The sequence below is a fragment of the Ixodes scapularis genome, unplaced genomic scaffold (assembly GCF_016920785.2).
Source record: "Ixodes scapularis isolate PalLabHiFi unplaced genomic scaffold, ASM1692078v2 PGA_scaffold5__190_contigs__length_132052651, whole genome shotgun sequence".
Classification (NCBI taxonomy): Eukaryota; Metazoa; Arthropoda; class Arachnida; order Ixodida; family Ixodidae; genus Ixodes; species Ixodes scapularis.
The window spans coordinates 110,248,589-110,270,553 of NW_024609880.1; the positions used below are offsets into that span (position 1 = coordinate 110,248,589).

The following is a 21,965-nucleotide window of genomic DNA, read 5'->3' on the forward strand; positions in this document are numbered from 1 at the left end:
TACCCTGCCCAGTGGCGGCTGTTTTAGGGAGGGGGGGGGGGCAAAACACATGCCTTGCCCCCCCACCTTGAGGACTGGGGGGGGGGGGTCAAGTGCTTCCCTTGCCCCCCCCCCCCCCCCGGGTCGGTACGCCCATGTTCCTAACCAACATTGGTTACACTCCGGACAGTGGTGCAGGCGAAGAAATTATGCAGAAAGGAGTAAATCAAAATTGTTCACCATAATCTATACGAACCTTCGAATTCACTTTAGTGAAAAACCCGAGACTGTGGTAATGACAGACGACGACAAGGAAGAGAAGGAGAACATCTCAAACACACCTAAACCTTTATTGAGGAAAGAACCCTTTATATAGGGTTGAAAAAAGAATTCGAATTCAGATCGAATCCGGACTAAAGTAGCGAAAACCCAAGTGAACATTTTCTTACACAGGATGAACTGGCATAGCCGGACGGTTGAAGTTTCATTTGACAAGATGCTGGTCAATTCAATTTGTAAAAAACATATCAACCTTGCTCATTCATATTTTTTTGTTAAATAGAACAAAGTATTATTTAATGCTCTATTCGACATGGCAGCTACTTACTCATTGTCACTTTCTGACGATCTGAGTACGTAATCGCCATAGTTACGCCATGCGGCCCAGTGTGCTTTCTTTTTGTCCAGCCCACAGACACATAATCTTGTTGTTCAGAACATAAAAGGGGCCCTAACAGACTTTTATAAGTTTGAGAAGTTGAATATCTGTCAGGAACACAGGCATTTAAATCAGCTTCAAAATAATAAATTTGTTTAAGGCTCTCCCAAATCACTTATTCACGTGCCTATCGAGGATAAAAACGGCGGAAAGAACTTGCAAAGCATTGTGTTTTTAATACGAACGCCTATGTCAGACAGTACGGAAAAACCAGCTGCTCCATCTCGTGCTCCGTTCGTATCCCCCTTCCTCTTCGTCTACCAGCAGCCAGGATCAGCTTGTAAACACAACGCAATCCCCCCTCGAAGCAGGGTTCAACAGGAGAAGAACCTGTCTGAAGGTTTCCTTGTGGATTTACATGGAGCTGGAAGCGGCGGCTGTGCATCTGCTCCAGCTTCTGGATTTGCGTACTCCACCTGTGCTTCGTATCTTGCTGGAATGCGTGTTCGAGACAACCTCGACGAATTCCAGCATCCTCCTCCTGGCGTGACGAAAATGCTTGGCCCCCCGCTTCATGAATTCTTTCAGGGGGGCCAAACGATGGTGTTCCCTTCGGTCGGTGTGAAGGAATTTTTACATAATCTCCTACACCCGTTGTAAATGGTTTGGCTCTCCGCCTATCATCTGTGTATTGCCGGCTGTACTTCTGGTAATCAGCAATGCGTTGGCGGAGTTGCTGCATCTCGATGTGAACGGGCTTGTCAAAACTTGGGAAGCTCCCGATGTCCATACGGGTCCGCATTTCACGTCCGTGGATGAGCTCAGCGGGGAAAGCTTCGTCACTGCATGTGGTGTGCTTTGGTAAACACCCAGAAACTCCTCAAGGCCTGTACGAATGTTGCCTTGTTCCTGCAGGATAGTTTGGACGTACTGCTTAAGCACTCGGTTGAAGCGCTCAACCTGTCCATTGGCTTGTGGATGGTATTCCAGGAGTTCCTAAAGTCCCTCTGGACTTAGGAACTCCTGGAATATGCGGGATTGAAACTATGGGCCATGATCAGAAACAATCACCTCCGGATACCCTTCCCGGCTGAAGATTCTAATGACGAATTCACATACAGCTTCAGCCGTAACTTGGTTACAAAAGGCTACCAGTCGACTGGGGTGACTGCAAATCTGAATTGCGATGGAAGTTTGTAAAAAGGTCCGACAATGTCTATTCCTAGTTGTCTCCATGACCCTGATGGGAATGGAACTGGTTGTAGGGGTGCCGCTGCCGTCACAGCTGTCTTGTCGTTCGTCTGACAGGCGTGGCAGTCTCTAATGTAGGTGTTGACTTCGATATCCATTCTGGGCCACCAGAAGCGCTAACGTAGACGCTGCTCCGTCCGCACAATTCCTGGATGTGACTCGTGAGCTAGATCGACGAGTCGACGCCGCAGCGAAATAGGTGGAACTCGTGGCGTACCAACTTGTTTTTGAGTGTGTGTGGAAGGGGGGGCGGGTGGCAAACCAGACCAACCCCCCTTCGCCCCCAGGGCCGGGGGGGGGGGGGGGGGCGGTGTTCTTGATATCCCTTGGGCGCCGCCGGCCAGTGTTTGCCCTGCCCAGTGGCGGCTGTTTCAGGGGAGGCAAAACAAATGCCTTGCCCCCCCCCCCCCCCCACACTCTGAGAAATGGGGGGAAGGGGGGGGGGGGGCAACCGCCCCTGGTTGGCACGCCCATGGTTGGAACCAACACTTCCCCACGTAGTAGTAAGCCATCCACGAAGGAAAGCTCTTCTCGCAACTTGGAGTGTGTAGATAGTACTTTATCACGTTGTTCCTCGTGACCCCATCCGGTACAGATGCACTGAATTACTCGAGGCAAATCAGTGTCTTGCTTGATTTCTTCTTGATCGATTGTGCATAGATTGCATACCAGGCAAGTGAATTCTTTCACCTGCGCAGAATTTGCACCCCGGAAATGCACCCCCAAGTTATCTTTCAGATAACTCGGGGGTGCATTTCCTCATGACGTATATATTTACGGCGATCGGCCCTTTAGTTATGTTGTAAAATCTTCAGTCAATAATTAAATAAATTTTTATTATCATCGATAAATTTCACTATATCAAGTTCGCATAACCACTCGAGACCGGCATGAAAGGGCGGTACTCGAGAACACGCAAGCTGTTGAGTCTGCGGAAATGTGCTTTTTTGTTCGCTGTTTGGCAGTGCGAAACACCGGTCGTGAGGTATATGCCGAAAAGGACTTCACGCTCACATGATAGATATGAAGGCAAACACACGAAACAGGCAGACATAGAAAGATAATAAATGGCTCCGATACACGGTGGCGCCAGAAGAAGTGCATGGGGATGTAATGATAATTCATAATTAAACATAAAGAGCGCGAGGGACAGACAAAGGTTCTTACATGAATCCCATTTGGGCATCGCCGCATCGGCTTGCTCGAAACTCGGCGAAATACTGTCTCGGGAGGCTACTGTTACATTCGGTTTTACGCGCACTTGTGTTTTTGGGGCATTCACGTTACAACTCTTTCTTTTATCACTCATGCGCTCTGGCATTTTATGAGGCTGCCGCATATCGTCGCGAGACCGCTATGAACAGTTTTTTCTTTCTTTTTCTATTGAATACAGATTCAAACAAAACGTGAAAGCTACAAAAATGCGGTCTGCGCAAGTGAGTTATACGGCCAGGCGGACATTTTGTTCAAAAGAAAATGAAATAGATGACTAGCTAACGAACATTAATTACTTTTTAATTGGACGTCTTAGGGCACATGTTCATCTTAAAGACATAATGGAGGCAATCAAAATAAAATAAAAAAAACTGCCCAGGTAAAAAAAAAAAAAAAAATCTCTATCGAGCACGCAGTCAATTTTTGTTCTGGAAAACTTTCGATAGCGAAACTAAGCGCCAGATGCCCGCCGGAAGGACGACCTCCCATTTGTCACTTTTTGTGGAGTGGTTTATGTTCAGGTTTTTCTTGTTTTATTTTTTAACCTAACTCGCGCACATTATCAAAACGTTCTTCGGTGATATCGCGCAGCGAAGCAAGGCCGTTAAGGTGACTTATCGCTTTAATTCGCCAGCCATGGAACACCGACTACAACCAGCACCGGCGCGATGTGACGGAAAATAGTGACGCACATTTCGTCATTATCACGCGACCCTCAGACATCAAACGAGTATTTTCTTTCCGGCGGGCATCGCGCGTTTGGTTTCGGTATCTACAAATTTCCTGAAAATGTTTTTGACAATTAAAAACTCAATCTGCATGCTCGATTCAGAATGAAAAAAAAAAATGGGTTAGCCTTTGATTGTCTCCATTTCTTCAATATAAACATGTGCCATAAAAAGTCTCATTAAAAAGATAATTAGCGAATCTTCGTTAATATTTCGTCTATTAGTTTATTCTCTCATGAATATGATGTCCGCCTGGCCGTATAATTTACGCAGACCGCATTTGTGTAGCTCCCACGGCTTTTTTTTAAATATTATTTGTATTTGATAAAAAAAATACTATGTATGTACACGGCAGAACTTTACAATTTGGAGATATTCTTTTGCTAGTGCTGCGAACATTGCATTTCACCAGGAAACTGAACTGTTTAACATCGTTTTCTCGTGACATCACGGCACCATGGGATGGTGGTCATTGCGATTTGTTCTTGCTGAGAAAATCTGAGACGCAAAATGCACGGTGCAGAAGGTTGGTGCTCAGTGCAAAGCATGTATTCGACACACACAAAATATTCTTGCTTGATGCAGCGTCCTGAAAAAACGGCGAAAGCGTCTGGTACCAGGAAAATGCGCTTTCTGGCGAGAGTTTTTTTGCAAACCGAGTATAGTTCCCGGGGTCACGCTTTCTTCTTTGTGCCGAAGATGCGAGGCAGTATTCACGCGGGGCACAAATTCTGCGCAGGGATGTGCGTGATGTTGACAGCGGGCGCAATTTCCTTTACAGCTTCGTCGTTCACTCCGACCAGGTGCCGGATTGAAAGGGATGGCGGCGTTTCAAGTCAAATTGAGCGGTTTTCACACTTGACAACACCGCAGACGCATTTCGCGAGCTCTTCATTTGATACTAAAAAGTTCAATTAACGACAAAATATTATGGAGAGCAAACTGATCCGCCGCCAAACCAGGATTGTTTGTGCAGCCCGCCGAGAGCCCCTCCCTCTTTCCCTCCGTCGCATAGCTGACGTCATAGCGCCGCAACGCAAAACTCTGACGTTTTCGATGCGTGCTGCTCGCGCCGGGGAGAAATCCCCGAGATTTTTCCCTCGTGTCAATACCACTTTGTCCCACAGTACGTTCGTAATCGAGCTACACCCCCTCCCCCCTCTTTTTTTTTTTTCGTTGCATTTTTAGAGAATACTTTTTATTCCGGAGGTAATTCCTCCTCCGTTAGGGGGTTTTCGTTCGGCAATTTTATTTGTGTCACTCGTTAACAGTAATGGTTCGTTGCTTTTATTTTGCTCCCAAAAACGGTTCAAACAAAACACGGAGTGGGTCGAAGCTTGGGGAAGAATTTGAGAACGACACCCCTGTGAGACTTTGAGCAGCTGCCAACATTCGGCTGTCCCTCCGAGTCCAATTTTTCCGGAACAAACGAGCTGCGTGCTCGCAGCTGCGCATGCGGGTCGGACGCCCGGGGTGGCCACGGGCTTTTCACCGCCGGCCGACCTAGGCGAGCTAGATTTTGTTCGCTCGGCTTCCGCCACTATTGGCACGAGCCAACGGCCGGCGTGGGGCACGAGCAATATAATAAAATAAAAATAATGGATCTGATTTCTGATTGCCTCCGAAGTGCGGAATTAATGGCCATCCAGCTGGCCATTGAACCCGCAGCTTTCAGCCCACGTAAGAAAATCTACATCTACACAGACGCCAAGAAGGCCTTCGAGGAGTATTGTAACCCCTAGAGCAGAAGTAAGACGGTGCAAAAACCATAAGGTGGATCTCGGGAAATACCCGGGAACGACGCCGCGGACGCTGCCGCACGGGTCTTCCCCCCTTCTCATCAATTACCCGGCCTTGGCACGGACAGCGACGACGATACAAAAATTGAGCACTGGATCTCCAATCCAACCGGAAGCAGAAGAAGTCGACCCCTTGGCACTCAAGGCTGTCGAACTCCAGGCACGCCGCGAGCGGCTCAAGAACCTCCTTTGAGAGGACCCGCCTCCCCTCCCAGCGGATAACTACACCCGTTGGGAGAAAGTATGCCTTAGAAGATTACGCACCCATACAGCAATGGTTCCAAAACGCGCAGCCATTTTCAAGAAAAGCAGACAAGCAGCGAAACAGCAAGAGACAGAACTTCAGGACTCACAAGCAGGACCCTCGACCCAACCCAGGAACGAGAGCTTATGTGAATACTGCGAGGAGACCGCCTCGGAGACCCACGTCTTCTGCGACTGTCCTCGCACTCAAGAGACGAGATGGAAAGCCTTAGAGGCATTACCACTTCAAATGCTACCGAATAGCTTTGAAGAATGGGTCCTGCCCACTGGATCCCGCAGGATCGCAAGGCAACCCTCGATTCCCTCGTCACATACGTGAAGGAGGCCAAACTCACACAATTCCTCTAAAAAAAATTAACATAAATTCATTTGCTTAAAGAAGATGACTTAAGTCAAGTTCGGCGAGCATAAATCACATTTTTATAATTATAATAAAGACATTTTCCAACCAACCAACCGCGTTCGAAGCATTCAGACGTACTGTGTGAACACCCTATGTGCTGATGTTGTTGTGCATTGGTGGTGCAGACGAGTTTTCAATGTTTGCAAGTGCGTCACTTCTGTGGAAATGTAGTCGCTCACGCAACTGATGCCTTGACATCATGTGTTGGTTTTGGCGGCGTTCATCGCTTGTTTGTCACGTGGAATTTGGTTCCCTATGAACACGCGGCGGCGTGTTGTAATAGATTTTGGCAGCGCGGGAATTTCGCCGTTAATTTTTGCTCCACTTAGTTCAGCCTTTAGATGCGAGCCTGTAAATGACTAGCGTCAGATTATGCATGAGTTACAATTGTAGGTGGAAAAGAGCTTCTGACTGTGGTGCCATTTTCAGCGCTTGTACGTATACGGCGTGGGCTTTGCCCGCTTTCGGAAGTTGTGAAGGTCGCATGCTGAGCTGTAAAGATCGCATGCTGAGCAGTGCGATCTTCACAGCCCAGCATTTTGTAAACAAAGAGCTTCTGCAGCCAGTACGATCCTCAGCGTTCGTGTATATCGGTGGCCGAACGGGCTAGTGCACACCAGCTCGGAGCACGATGAGCGAAAGCTCGCGCTGCAGAACCCAGGGGTCCTGGGTTCAATCCCCACCCCTCCCCGTTTCGATAGGGACGATCGTGTATCACTACTGCGTGGTGCACGTTAAAGACCCCAGGCTAGCGGTTGTGCTACACTGTCTAAATTTCTCATCTACAGCTGGGAGACAAGTCGCCCATTGAGGTAGACTGAGTTCTAGGCTGTATAAACATACACACACCCCAATTTTAATGCGAAAGCATTAACTGTCTCATGGAGCGAGCTGACGTCATCAGTTTGAAGCGCGAAAACGGCTCCTAGTTTCCGCCGCGATCCCAATAGGAGCGATTCGCCTTCCGTTCCATTGGCTGGCGCGCGCCGACGGGGCTCCCATCAGCCGCTGCTCTATGGCCTCCGAGACCCCGAAGGCAGCAGACGACAAAGGGAACGGACGAGCAGACGACAAAGGGAGCGGGCGAGCGGCTTGCATGTGTTCGCATTCACAACTCATAAGAAATGCTTAGGTATACCTCGAGCTTTTGTTTCCGCGCGATGGCAGGCGCCGAAAAAATTAAAAAAAACAGCATTCCCCTCCCCAATTCGCAATTAGAAGAAGCGGCCATGTGACCTGACGCAAGTTATATACCGTCAGTGTTCATCATAGTCATGCACTAAGGATGGCAGAGAATAGAGCATGTGCCGAGTTTTAGACATTATTCGAGTTCGGCTATTCTCATCTTAAGATTGAACACGAGTCATTTCCCCAATGTTTTGAAGATGGTGATTGTCCTGAATCCGATTACTCAAATCGAACTCGTGAAAGTTGAGCACGTCATGGTATCACGTGACTCGCGGTGCGAAGTTGTGATGTCATGTGACGTCAGAGTATGAATAAAACTAATAAATCTAATGGCGTTCTCAGTTTAAATCGACTTGATGCAGTGAGTCACGGGGTCACGTAACATAGCATTACTTGACAGCCTGTCTTGACACCATGACATCACGTGACCACGTGACACATGATTGATAGTGCCCAATACAGAAGCTTCCCCCCAAAAACCCCAGTTCTCATACATTGCAATTCTGAATTCGAAGATTTGATCAATTATATAAAATTACAGCTTCCAATTCTTTTTTTTTTTCAAATATTTATTTGGTGATACGAGCAAAAAAAAAAATTTACCGTGAACCGTTTTATACCGGTTACAGTTATACTTTTTCCCGGTTCTGCTCCGGTCCAGTCCCAAGACGGCGGCGAAGGATTCGGTTCGGTTCAGTTCCGGTTCGGCTAAAAATAAAGGTTCGCTTCAAGTTCTCCGTTCGGTTCGGTTCCGGTTCGACACTCTGGTTTGCAATTAAATAGAAGTTCCACCATTGCGCACTTTTATGCATATTTGACTGTTTCTTTTAATAATGTAATAAAATGCAAAAAAATTAAAAGCACGTTCAGAGAATAGAAAAGTACGAGACGCAGCTTTCAAAGCAATTATTTTGTAACATAAAAATATGTATGTATAAGACGTATGAAAGCGGATAAAATAAAACCGAGGTTTTATTTTAGGTATTTAAATACTTTACTTTAAGTCTCTACTTTATGTATTCAAATATTTCAAGACAAGTCAAGCTGACGCAACCCTAGTGAAAATTCTTAAATCTATAAGAAATGTCTTGATCCAATAAACGCATATGATCAAATAAGATAATATAAGAGCACGCACGAAGCTTATACGAACATGTAAGAACAATATAAATTATGCAAGAAGTTATAAGAAAGTTATTATCACTTATATCGAACTGTATGACAACGGTTTTGTTTCTAGTCCCTAATGCCATTTTTCATATTGTCACGAATGACAAAATAAAAACTGTAGAGAACTTGAAAAAAAAAAAAACGAAATGTGTTAAAGGGGTGAACTTGCGCCAAATAATAAAGCGCAATAATGGCCGTCTATGTCGGCGAGGCAGCGGGATCAAGCGCTAGTGGAAGACTGACTTGATGCTGTAGGCTACGCCTGTTTTTATACACGGGCCCCGTTCCTGAAACCTCTTACCCAGAAGATACAATGACCAACGAGAAACCACTGGAACTTTCCAGCGGGGCATCAAAAGCGTAATATACAGGGTGTCAAAAAAACAAAACAGTAACAAGGTTTTTTTTTTTATTATTATTATTGCAAAAATAAACTAGGCATTGCCGAACGCTCATTCTCCGCCCAAAGGTAGCACTAGAGGTCACAACCAGATGCCAAAGATTCAGCCCGATCCGATACCTTATTCAAAAGTTATAAGTGATTTTCTGAAAATTTCAGGTTTCTGCCGCCCCCATAGAGCCCCATATATTCGAAAACTCCGTCGGCCGCCAGAACTTTTCAGAAAATCACTTATAACTTTTGAGAAAGGTATCGGATCGGGCTGAAACTTTGGCATCTGGTTATGACCTCTAGCGCTACTTTTGGGCGGAGAATGAGCGTTCGGCGATGCCTAGTTGATTTTTGAGGCTAAAGGAAAAAGAAGAAAAAACTTTTTTTTTTCTTTTGTGACACTCTGTACACGGCGGGATTTCAACCTGATTCAGTCGAGCCTTGTGCGCTGCCCACACGGCCGTACAGGCGGCATTATGTTGCTTGCTTCGATATGTCGATAACCTAGAGTGCACATGCAAAAGTATGTAGACAATACACACGCTATCGCGCTCAAGTTTGCTTCAGGACTATTACACCGCACATAGGAGTCTTTAAGCCAACTCTTGTGCCAATTTTTTTTTTTTTTTCTCTCTACAACAATGCTCGTGTATATGGTAGCCCGTGCATACGCGAACCGGCGCTTTTGAGAATTCTTGAAGTTTTTCTTTTTCTCAAACTAATGACATCTTGCATGAGCGTTCAACAAGAGTGACTTCCAGTTAGACGACACAACCTTTCACGCGACATTCGCGACACTAATGTTTCGGTCACTTATACGTAACGTAAAAAAACCTGGAGTGTTATAACTTTGGACGTGATTTTATAAAGCAGATCCAGCACATATGCAATTTCATTTGGCCATATTTAATCGCAAGAAATTTATCGATTCCTATTTTCGGTAAAGTTCTCGTAATTGAGTTGCCTGCAATGTCGGTACAGTTGCCTAACGAAAAATGTCATAATTTTCCTTCGAGATTCCGCTTAACTGACCCTCGTCATCTAAGGCGACGGTACGTCTACGTCGCTTTTTACTGCCACCGCCTAAACAACAGTCCGGTTGTTCGTTTTCTTTTTGTTGCGGGAAGCGTAGTAAATATAAAACTGGCGAAAATATGCGTAACTTAGGTGACCCTTAATGGTACGGTGAGCAATTTCAGGAGGAAACGTGATCACGAAATTGCTCATCGCGCCATCTTGAACATCGTGGTCAAGAACTGGTCGTAGGTGATCTTCGCTTGCCCAACCTGGCCCGTATCGAACGTTTTGAAGGCTTCTGTGGCGTACTGCAGGATGATGCAGAGTCGCACAAAGTCTGCCACGTTGATGCGATTGTCCCCGCTCTGGTCGAAGCGCCGTATCATCACATGACACAGTCCGAGAGACAGCCTGAAGTTCAGTTGCATGAAGGCCGATTGCAGCTCCGTCTTGTTCAGACGATCACCCTTGGGCTTGTCGGTTCTGCGTCAAGATGAGAGCTTTACTCACCCATCTCGGAGTGGTTAATGCGCCTTTTGCAAAAAATTCAAAGGGGTCGCGCGTATATGCTCTTTCTTGCTCCAGCTGCACATGAAAGTAGATGCACTCAACAGACTGTGAGCTCAAGTTACGTGGTCTGGTGACACTAGGGAGTTGTAGTAGATCGTTTTTCTCCTCCGCTACGGTATCCGTAAAGAAAACGCCGCAGCTAAACGTGCGCGCCGCCAGCTTTGTCTGCCTAGTTCAAGGTCTTGTGGCGGATTACGGTGCGTTATCCGCGTGCTCAGCGGGCTGTGGAAACTGCCTACTAAAACTCCCTACTGTGACGTCAAGGGGCGTGGTTACGGGACGCTGTTACGTCAGATTACGTGATCACGTGGCGCTGTGACGTCAAGTTCCATGATTACGTGACACTGTGATTCACCCAAGCAGCACAGATTTTGCCAATCATTGGCCAATGGCTGACAATGGTCCTTCGGCCAGTGGCCAGACAGTGGCCAGCCATTGGCCGATGACTGGCCGATGGCTGGTCATCAGCCATTGGCCAGTGGCCAATGGCTGATGACTAGTGGCCACTGGTCATCAGCCATGACCTGATGACCATCAGCCACTCTTTGTGGCTGATGGTCATCAGCCACAAACTAGTGGCCACTATAACTTGCTCAAGTAGCACGGATTTTGGCCAAGCATCGGCAAATGGCTGGCGATGGCTACTCTTTGGCCAATTGGCCAAACGACCATCGCCAGCCACTTGCCGATGCTTAGCCAAAATCCGTGCTACTTGAGCAAGTTATATGGTTATATAGTCAAGTTACGTGTTCCCGTGACGTCAAGGTACGTGGTCAAGTGACACAGTGATGCCAAGGTACGTAGCTACGTGACACTGTGAGATCAAGCTACGCGGTCACGTGAAACAGTAACGTGACGGTGTCACATGACGGTGGCGTCACGCCAGGTGAACCCCTAACCCACAGCGGCACCAGCCCTATGACCATGTGTCCCAGATTAGCACCAACCACTCGATCCTCGCACGCCCACGTTACATCATGTTTTCGTTACAACTATTCGTCACGCTCTATATATACTCGTATTCACCTCAGGAACCGTAGAGAAAAAAAAGTCGCCTCTTTGCCGTACTTGCGTGCCCAAGGCTTTTGGCAACGCAGAACGTGATGTAGTGTGGAGAAACTGCGTACAACATGTGGGGACTGGAGGGCGCGAAGCGGCCCTGTACCGTGCAAAGCAAGTGAGTGGGCGCTTCATGGATATTTTACTTGTTGGTGCCATCTTCCGTGGTGGCGGTGTAAATGCAACTTTCTCAGAGCCTGTTGGAGTGCGAGAGGTAATAGACAGAACGCGCGGAAAACAGAACAATTGGAATGCGGCAACGCCGAACAGAGCCCCGGCACCAGCTCGTGGCAAAAGATATATCAAACAACCCGTTGCGGCAAAGGAGCGTGCTCCTTTTTTTCCCCCTCTGCTTTTTCGTTATTTTTTCTTTTCTTTTTTTCCTTTCGTTTTTTCTCGGGGGAAGCCCAGAGAGCGCTCGGTTTCACGGAGCAGAGCACCGCTGTATGTCTACACACGTGATATTTTAACCCCACTGAAAGTAACATGGAGGCACTCGAGAAAGAGGTTCGGGTGGCACATGGTGTCCTGGCACTCAATAAGGAGACGAGCGCTGCGTCAGGGTTCGAGTGGCGTTCGGCCTGTCGGTTGACATCTGTTGCTGGCACCTCGTCGTATATGGTTAGGTGCCAGTCATATAATGCATTGCGTTAAAACGCAATCCGTGTTAAAGGGGTACGGCAACAAAATGACGTGGCCGCGAGCTCTCTACCTCTCGCTTGAAAGTCGGCCAGCGAGAAGCGCAATGCGTATCGCACTCGTGACGTCAAGGGCCTCTGCACGGCCACGGGTACTTCAGTTACGAGCATTGCCGCTTGGTGGCGTCAACGCGTGACAATCTCGTCTAGTACTAATATCCGCGGACTGTACGCCCTATGGCCTCTCCGCGACTCCAAGCAAATGCTTTCAGGCCCCCACTGAACAGCTTCGTTTTTTCACCACCACGCTTCGCGACCAACAATCTCGTCGCATAAAAATAAGTTTGCGCGAGACCCTCAATGGGTAAGCTCGAGTAATAGAACGCTTAGTTCCGTTTGTTTTGTTGGGGTCGTGAATCATTCGCGGCCATGCCAGTATTTTGTGTCGTGAGCGTTCGGTTAACCTGTTAGCTTCACACCGCATAAGTAGGAGCTCGAGAGAACCAGTGAGTAGAAATACCCGACTGTACCCAGCACTGCCGACACCTCCAAGCTATACACACACACACACACACACATATATATATATATATATATATATAACGTGTTCCAACCAAAAATTACAGGTTTTTGTGTTTTTTTTTATCGCAAAAATAAAATGCACGTTGCTGAACGTTCATTATCCGCCCAAAGGTAGTGCTAGAGGTCCGAACTAGTTGCCGAAGTTTTCCCATTGAAATTATCTTATCGGAGCGCATCTTTGCGCACGCGGTCCTGATCCCCGGTGATCGCGGCGCGAAGCCACCGGCTCGCCTCCCTCGTAGGATGGAAGGATGTATGGGGCACGTGTGTTGTGCGTCTCGGCCACTGGGGAGCAGGACAGCCGGCGCAGAGATGCGCTCCGATAAGAAACCGAAACCTAGAAACGCGTCCAAATTGAGCGTTTCTAGGTTTCGGTTTCGGCAGCTGAAAGTGACCCCCAACATTCCTAGAACCCCTCAGTTAAGAAACTGCCATAGAGCCTGCTTTAAAAAACTGGCTCCGATCCGTACTCGAAAACCGAGCTAATGGCGATCGCAACGCTGCCATTTCTACCGCTGCGTCCACTTGCACGGCTGCACGTCCAGTCGGGCAAGGGCCGGTGGCGCCATCTCGCAGGACCATCTCGCAGTAGCTATGTAAAGAAACTTTTATGTTTCAACTCGTCGCTAAAGGGTGGCGCTGTTATCGTGTTTGGCTTAGAGCATAGAGATTATATACTAAATCTAGAGGAAAAGGTCCGCCATTTTCCCATACATTCTGGCTGCCGCAAGCGGCGGACCATGCAGGCAGACCCTCTGGGTCCCAAACACGGTTACATCATCAGAGCAGTTTCGTGAACTTCAACAATCCACGAACTTACCGGTGGAAAAATACTCGCGTTCCTTTCGAAGGTTTCTTTTTGCATAGCGCGCAGATGTACGGCCTCGCGTTAACGCTAAACTAAACCATATACCCGGCTTCGCTGGTGGGGCGCGGCTGGGCGCCGTTGAGGAATACGAAACTGCGCAACCACCAGATTTCCGAGATTTCGACAGAAGGGAAGTTAATGCAGCGTAATGACTTTATTGCTTTTTATAAGCATTAGAATAGCTCATAATTTAGTTTACAACGTTAAATTATCACTGTTTATATTGCTGAGAGTTTACACTCTTCGCGTTTACCGCGTTTACCATGGCAACGTTGCTTTCTTTCTCTCGTGTTCTGTCGCTCTCTTTCGCGATCGTTCACTCGGGACCCAGGATGTCGGCGCACGGGATTTGCCACTCCTCCTCACCCACCTTTACCCCCCTGGCTTAGAGTAACTGTATATGCTCCGCTTGCGGAGCTCTGCAAGCAGAGCCTATACAGTTACTCTAGTTTAGCTCGGTCTCAATGGACGCCAGCGGCCCAGGTTTCAAGGGTGAGTTTCCCAACTAAGGGTTTAGTAACGTTGGTGACCCTTCATTGGCCGCCGCCACGTTGCACATTTTTGACCACTAGACACGTGACCTTCTATTTTTGCACCTAGATTTCAACGAAGTACCGCGCACAAATAATTCCTTATTGATCTTTAATAACAGTACCGACAAGATAATTTATGTTTCGTTTGTTGTAAGTCAAAAATTTGCTTTTACGACAAAAACTTGGACAGCTTCGCATTGGCTCCGCTAGCAGGGTGTCGAACCGGTCATTATTTCGGTTCGGTTCGGGTTCGGGTTCAGTAGTTTTCCATTTTGTTCCGGTTCGATTGCGGTTTAGGGTAGCGCACATATCAGCGAGTTTTAGTAGACCGTGTTTCCCGCTCCGCGCAGCCCCTCCGCTACCCGGAACTCTACAGCCAAGGCCATCGGCGCGCAGGCGCAGTGGCGGTTTCTTCGTAGCGGAGGGCTAGCGGACCGGGAAACACGGTCTACTAAAACTCCCTAATATCACTCCAGTTACCGGTTTAACTAAGCGCGAACCGGTTCAAACCGGTTCCTAACTCGACCTTTGAATATTGACCGAGCACTTCCTGCAGCCTTTTCTGAGCACGAGATACTTGCAATAGACCCCTCCCAAAACTACTCCCTCTTCAGGCAGATCTGAAAACCCTGCACAGTGACGTGCGCAAAAGATACTACTAATTTGGCAAGGCCATTCTTCTATCCCTTTTGAAAAACAGCGCGAATAACACACGGACAAGAAGGAGAGAACACACAGGACGAGGCGCTGAGTATGAACTATCTATTCAGAACGCATACACTAGCCATTAGCTATAGTGAACAGTGAGATAGTTTTTTTTTTTTTTTTTTTTTTTTTTGGACATGGGTTAACCAGAGAATTGAAGATTGAGATTGAAGATCGAAGAAAGAAGAAAGGAGGAAGAAGACGCGATGACATATACCTGTGCTGGTGTGCTTTAATGCAATGGTGTGTTTTAATTTGATATGATTTACAAAACCTCGTGCTTAATGGCGAATGACTGGTGGAAGAAGAAAAAGAAGAAGCCGTCCTCGCGTGAATTTCTCTGTATGTGTTTTGAATAGATAGTTGATAGTCAGCGCCTCGTCCTGTGTGTTCTCTCCTTCTTGTCCGTGTGTTATTCGCGCTGCTTTTCAAAATGGATTCATACCAATTCGCCCAACTTTCCATTCTATTACTTGTATAATACTGTTCTTAAGTGAACTATATATAAGCAATCGGTTTTCCATTTTTATGGTGTCTTTTGCATACGCAGCTGTGCAGTATTTCGAACTATGCCAGAAGAGAGCGTAATTTCGGGATCGGTCTATAGACCTTTTTAAAAAAGAGCGTGTGGCCGATGCCATCTTTGGTGTTTGTGCGTATGCGCGTGCTTTGCTAACTTTCCGAAGCGACGAACACGCACGTGCTGGGCCGTGAAGATCGCACGCTTTGCTGTGATTTTGTAAACAGTAAAACGGTCTCTAGCTGGATTGCTTGCTTCCTATATGTTAGTTTTTTTTGTTTTTTTTTTGGCTCAGCACACACGTTTGTTTTAGGAATGCTACCTGTTTTCGGGGCCCAGTAAGATGTCGCAGCTACGCCCCAGAGTGCCTGACAGGGGAACGAGAGGAAACAAATGTGCCGTAAAATACAGAAACAGGTACGTCGAGTGCGTTGTTGCATGGGGTTTATCGAATTCCGCTAAGCTGTGGTCGTGTATCCATCGGCCAGACTGGCCGATGTGTCAATGACCGGGCGCGTGAGCACGCACTGCCGCTGCGGTCAACCTCGGGAGACCACCTTCCACTGCGTCACTTGTTTGTGTGTGCCGAAGTTTGAGAGCATCACGATATTGAGGAGGGGGGCTGACAACACTGCACGCAAAATGCTGGAAGCCTACGAGATAGGGAAGGAAGGAGTCCAGTGCGTCAGCCAAACCCAGAGCTGGCAGTAATGCAATTACTGTAATGAAATTACAGTAATTTAATTACTTGTTCCAGTAATTAGTAATGTAATTCATTACTTTTTGTAGCAGGTAATTTAGTAATGTAATGAATTACTCCAGCGACGGTAATTGTAATTAAATTACCTAATTACTTTTTCGCACCAGGCATATTTTTTGTGTCCACAATACACAAGAGCGCTTTTCTTTTTATTTTACTTTTTCTTTTTCGTCTACACCTTTGCAAAAAACGCTCTTTGGCCGCCGCTATGTTGCTGATGCTAATGCGGCTGGTGCGACTCTCGCGCCCGCTACTAGCTAGACATTTTCTGCCACTCTCTTGAACTGTGAAAACCCGCTCAGCGCGATTCTCTACCTATGTTTTGCGGTTTTGCATTCGACATTTTCTGGCCCCTCTTGAAAGTTTCCGCTTACTTTTTTCTGGTGCATACTGCGTACCCTCTCTGTGTTATCTTCCACTGTGAGAAATAGGGCTGGTAAGTGCCTTCCATTCGAGCTTTTCTGCTCGACATTCTCGGGAAACGAAGGAGGGGAAGTAGGTCGAACTAAGGCCCCTGGTGGAACGGCCCTCGACGCGATTTTGCGAACAATGATAATTGTTCTCCCCCCTCCCAGAGATAATCCGCGTAGGGACCTCAGTCATCTCCAAAAATAGTTGTCCAGGTTGGGGTGGGAAACGGATCAGTCGCGTGCGTTCCTCTGTCCATCGGTAAACATGCGACAGAGAGTTCTAGCTGTGTGCCATGAACTGTGTAAATAATGTAAATAAAGTTATCTGTAAAAGGAAGTTATTAATAGCTCCTTTATATTTAAAAGTATACAAAAGTAATGCGAAAGTAATGTCATTACTTTTAAAAGTAATTTGTAATAGTAATTAATTACTTTCTGGCTGTGGTAATTTGTAATGTAATTTAATTACATTTCAGCAATTTTCAGCAAAGTAATTAGTAATGTAATTTAATTACAAAATATGAGTAATTTGGCCAGCTCTGGCCAAACCTCGATAAATTTACATGGAAAAGAAATAGCTTCTTTGAGCGCGTGTTGATGCGGTGACGGTCTGGTGATTTTTTTGTTTTTCTTGGCGTTTTCTTTTCATAAAACGTTCATTTGAAGCCCCAGCGCTAGTCCTGTCCATTTCTCTCCTGCGTCCGTGTTTGTTGGCGCGCAGCTACAAGTTTGTTACCTGTTTTTATTGTAACCCATCTCTTATGAAATACCGCCCGGGGTGCTTAAAGTGTTTAAACAAATAAATAAATAAAAAATAAATAAAGTAAACAAAAAGGGGGCGTATCGAGATTATTATATTTATTTGGAATTATTTTATCCCACAGCAAGAGAGGAATATAACAGTACTGACATTTGAAACTGTCAGCCACCGAACAAAGTTCCGGTAATGCCACCCCAGCGAACGACGTTTCTCGGATGCTCAGTTGAAGACTATGAAAGAGGACTTCAAACAAAACAGAAAAAAAAAATAGTTGAACAGTCGACATGCTGAACTTGCTAAGCTGACAAACCTACGAACAAAATTTACAAAGAAACATTTTCTCTCTCCTTCCCCCGGCCTCCTTCCAAGGCGCGGCGCGTCAGCAAATCATCGCCGAGTAACGCTGCCTCCGACGACCCATGTTTTTCTCTTTTTTAGTAGGTAACAGTCCGAACACGTTGAAGAAAATATTGTTATTCATAGAAATGGACCACAGGCGACCCTATAAACTATACTGCCGATGCAGCGCGGACCGCGGTCCCACCTTCCTTCAGCGTGTCGCTGCACTCAAGCGGAAGGTCACGTGGTGCTTGCGCTCTTAGTGCTCGATTGGCTAAATGACTCATCGACTGCAACTGCGGTTCATCTTGAGGTCAAACATTCGCGGACGCGTAGGCCTCCGTGCCTAAAGAGGCGCAATCCGCTCCGACACTTGGACATATCGTAGGCCAGCGGCCAAGCGGTGCTTTGAAATCGCCGCCGGGGTCAATCCAAGAAACAAAGTAAAGTAGAAGATCTCCAGTTGCCTAAGTAGAGGAGGGAACTGAGCGAGCTCGCTGACCACACGGTCTCTTTGTGTCTCTGCTTTTGATGATGATGTATTTTCATTACGTATGCAATAAAAACTAAATGTAAAAATATCTGACAGTATGTAGGATTAGTCTTGGCAATATTCGCCTCGAGATCGAACCGTGCCGCCACTGTGCGGCCGAAATTGGAAACGCGCGAAAGCGGGGATACCGCCGTGCGTCGTCTGCTATACGGGCGCACGCTCAGAAGCATGGACCTCGACGACGCAAGCCCGTTTCCGGCTGAGCTTGATATTCCTTATTAAATTCTTTATGTTTTTGTTGCCGTTTCTTCTTACTAAAGGTTGTGTTGTATCGTTTGCCATGCGTAGAAATTCAGCAAAGCGATTATTATTAAGTCGGAAGCTTCCATAATCTTAGTGTGTTGTTTTTTATACAATCGCTGGTCCCACGTATTTTTGTTATCTCGCACAAACCGTGGCTTTCATAAAGCATTGAATGTTGAGTGGGTTTGTGGTTTGATTAGAAAATTAACCCGACTAATCGCTATCCTTAAAATAGACTAATCAATTAATCCGTACGTTGATTTTTTCCCGGTCATATTGCGTGAAAGACGTTAAAACTACATATTTTGTACTGGTTTTACTATGTCACAAATGGCATATTGCATTCCCATTCTAGACTTCACGCTGTGAGTCCTACATAAATATGATCACGGGAAGCCTTTTAAAATAAAGTATTTCTTAAGTTATTATTTAAACAGTATAATCACCCTCGGCGAAATGACAAGCACGCTGAAGTGGTTTACCGTGCAAGCTAGTGTCACAAAAGAAATAAAGACGTCAAAAATATTGAAGCCGGCATATTTTACTGCTTGCTGACTTTCTCCAGTACTAGACTCCAATTGAATGGCAAAAAAAAAAATTGAAATTAAAGCATTACTTGAATAATCTAAAAGTTAATCGATGAACTGCCCAGTCCCGATATAGGTTAGGTGAGGGCGGAGGGAGATCGGAAAGTCTCGTGAAGGTCGCTAGCCCTCATCAGTAAAAGAGTATCACTGCGGCCGATGCTGTCTGTGTCGTGGTGCGCGTCGTTTGTTGGGGTTGCAGAGTCTACTGTGTTTGAATACAAGATTATTTAGCCAGAAATGTATAGTATTAGCCTCTTGACATCCGCGGCCCTCACCAAGAAAATTGAAGGGGGTGAACCCACACTACCGAGAAAAGCATTTAATAGCAGGAACATTGTTGCGTTGCTCGGTTACACTCGTTTATTACAGTCACGGCAGATATATTAGAACAGTTTGTTTCACTTGTTTCAGTTGTCCTGCCAACCGTGCAGTTTGCAGATTTTAACTAGAAGAGACACTCACTCCTCATCGCAACGCAGTAGATTTGTTCAGACTCCAAAAAATTTACCCACACTATGGCACAGTAAAAGGGCAGAGGAACTCAATAGCATGGTAATTTCTAATACAACGCTAGCTTATCTTCATTCTGAATATTTATATTACTGCAAAAGCTTGACGTTAAAAAAAACATAGAAGCTGCGATTTCACAGCCCACAGTACCAGTATTATGTTAACTGGGTCGGACTTTATTTTTATTTTTTTTTATTTCCACGTTGATGAACCGATACATCCATTTTAAAAGAAACAAATATTTAACATAAATATTCCAGTTCAGCCGGAGACAGGCATCAGTCGTGGTGATCCATGCTTTCCAAAGTCTGCCTAGAGCAGACGACGCACCCACAGAAGCGATTATATAAATTTGGGCCGCACGCTGGTAACACGATTCGATCTTCACTGAAGCACCGAACAGTACTGCATCTTTTTCCGCTAGAATTGTTTTCCCACCGATAGTATGCGACAAAATAAACGGAAGAATCTACGCCGTCTCGCGCGCCGACGTGGAGAGCCTATGGGGCGGCCGTTCTCCTATCCCCGCTTTGATGATGATGATAGCGCGACCGTAGCGCCACCTCTAGGTCGATCTCGAGGCGAATAGGAAATACGCCCGCAACTTTTCCCATTAAGACCAATCATTGACAGAATTGACCCTGAACCGTTTTCGTTGAACCGGTAACCGTCACATCAAATTATGGTTTTGTTCCGGTTCGGGTTTAATATGAAGCGTTCGATTTCGGTTCCGGTTTTGTAACGGTTCGGTAAAAAAAAACGGTTTTGATCCGGTTTTCGGTTCGGGTTCGGTTCGACACCCTGCCGCTAGAGGCCGTCAACCGCGGGATTTGGGACGGTCACGTGTATAGTGGTCAAAATTGTAAAACATGGCGGCAGCCATTTGGGGGTCCCTTTTTTGCCTGGTGAACGGCTTAGAGCGATACCAGTAGTATCGCTCTAAGCCCTTCTACCTCGTTGTTTTTTACGGAATGCCGTAAAATGTTTCCCCTGCTTTTCTATCTTTTTATAGTTCTAGAAAGAATCGATTGAATGGTTCTTGATTATGCTCAGCAAGTTTCTAAGTGAAACCATACGTTCGTTTTTACTAATTAATACTAATTACTAAATTTTTGTTATTTATCTCGCTAATTGGTATGTTTTGGCAATCCTTAACGGACGCCAAGAGTTTCTTTTTATCTCAAACAGCTAATTTTTAGAAATATTTGAAGGCTTTCGCGGAAACACGCTTTATATATGTAGCTGCGTCTTAGTTTAGTTTTAGTGTATTTTATCAAGACGTACACATTTGAAAAGCCAAGATAATCGCTTCTTTCTTCGACAACCAAACTTTGTAAGAACAACATCGTTCAGCGCATAAATAATACGCAAAACATGCTTTTTTCGTAAGCTGACCACGAGTAAAGGCTTTAAAACCAACCCATAAAGAAAGTGTCTACTTCGAAAGCAAACATGGCCACAGCTGAAGCGATACCGAGGCAAAGGTGGGTGGCTCACTTTTTGAACACGTTGATCCACTCCGTGATGTGGTGCCAGAGACACACGAACTCCTCGAAGTCGATGCAGCCGTCGAAGTTGCGGTCAAACAACTTGACCATCATGTTGACCAGGTCCTCGCTGAAGGGCTTCCAGGTGCCGTTGGCCAGAGCTCTCTGCAGTTCCGAGGCGGTGATGGTGGTGGTGCGGTCCCTGACCACCGAGCGGAACACGGACATCAGGAACGCGTGGTCCCTCGTTTGTATCACGCTCCCTTGTCCCGTCATGCCGGTGCCGAGACGTCTTGCCCTGCATCGGTGTTGTGCCCGTTATCGAAAATAAGGAACGAAAGAGCGTTACTTACTTGCTTGAAAAAAAAAAAAAAAAAAAAGCTTACGCGTTACAGAGCTTCGTTACCATTTTGCAAATGTAACGAACAGGGATGGGCAGTATTTCAAATACTTTGCGTATTTTGCATTTGTATTTAATTACAAATTGGGTAATGTATTTGACGTGTGTATTTAAATACTAAAACGTGGGTATTTCAGATGCAATTGTAATTAAATACAATTTTGTGGGTGAAAATACATCTTGTTTTTATGCATGTGGTTGTAACATATAGTCTCCATCCTTTATTCGGCCATGGGGCTTTTTTCTTTTTCTCCTCCGGCTTTATTTTAAAGGCACTGTCCACAGCAGAAAGAAAACTACGTTCTGCACCGAATGCAGTGTCTCTCAATCAAGCACAAGCGTTTAGTGACTTTGTGATTACGGTGCTAGTCCAGGGCA

The 21,965-nt window shown here is 46.1% G+C and overlaps 1 protein-coding gene across 1 annotated transcript; it reads right to left on the bottom strand.

Annotated features, from left to right (window-relative positions):
* Positions 1–10,269: 10,269 nt before the first annotated feature.
* On the bottom strand, positions 10,270–21,463 carry LOC8029787 (programmed cell death protein 6). Its single transcript, XM_040214600.2, has 2 exons — positions 21,198–21,463; positions 10,270–10,546 (listed from the first exon to the last, which is right to left on the bottom strand). The coding sequence occupies exons 1-2, from the start codon at positions 21,461–21,463 to the stop codon at positions 10,270–10,272; spliced, it is 543 nt and encodes a 180-aa protein (XP_040070534.2).
* Between the last annotated feature and the right edge of the window lie 502 nt (positions 21,464–21,965).

Excerpts from the sequence above, each read along its gene's own strand:
- LOC8029787 (XM_040214600.2), bottom strand. The coding sequence starts at position 21,463 with ATGACGGGACAAGGGAGCGTGATACAAACGAGGGACCACGCGTTCCTG. Across the intron at positions 10,547-21,197 it reads TGGATCAACGTGTTCAAAAA|AACCGACAAGCCCAAGGGTG; the intron begins GTGAGCCACCCA and ends ATCTTGACGCAG.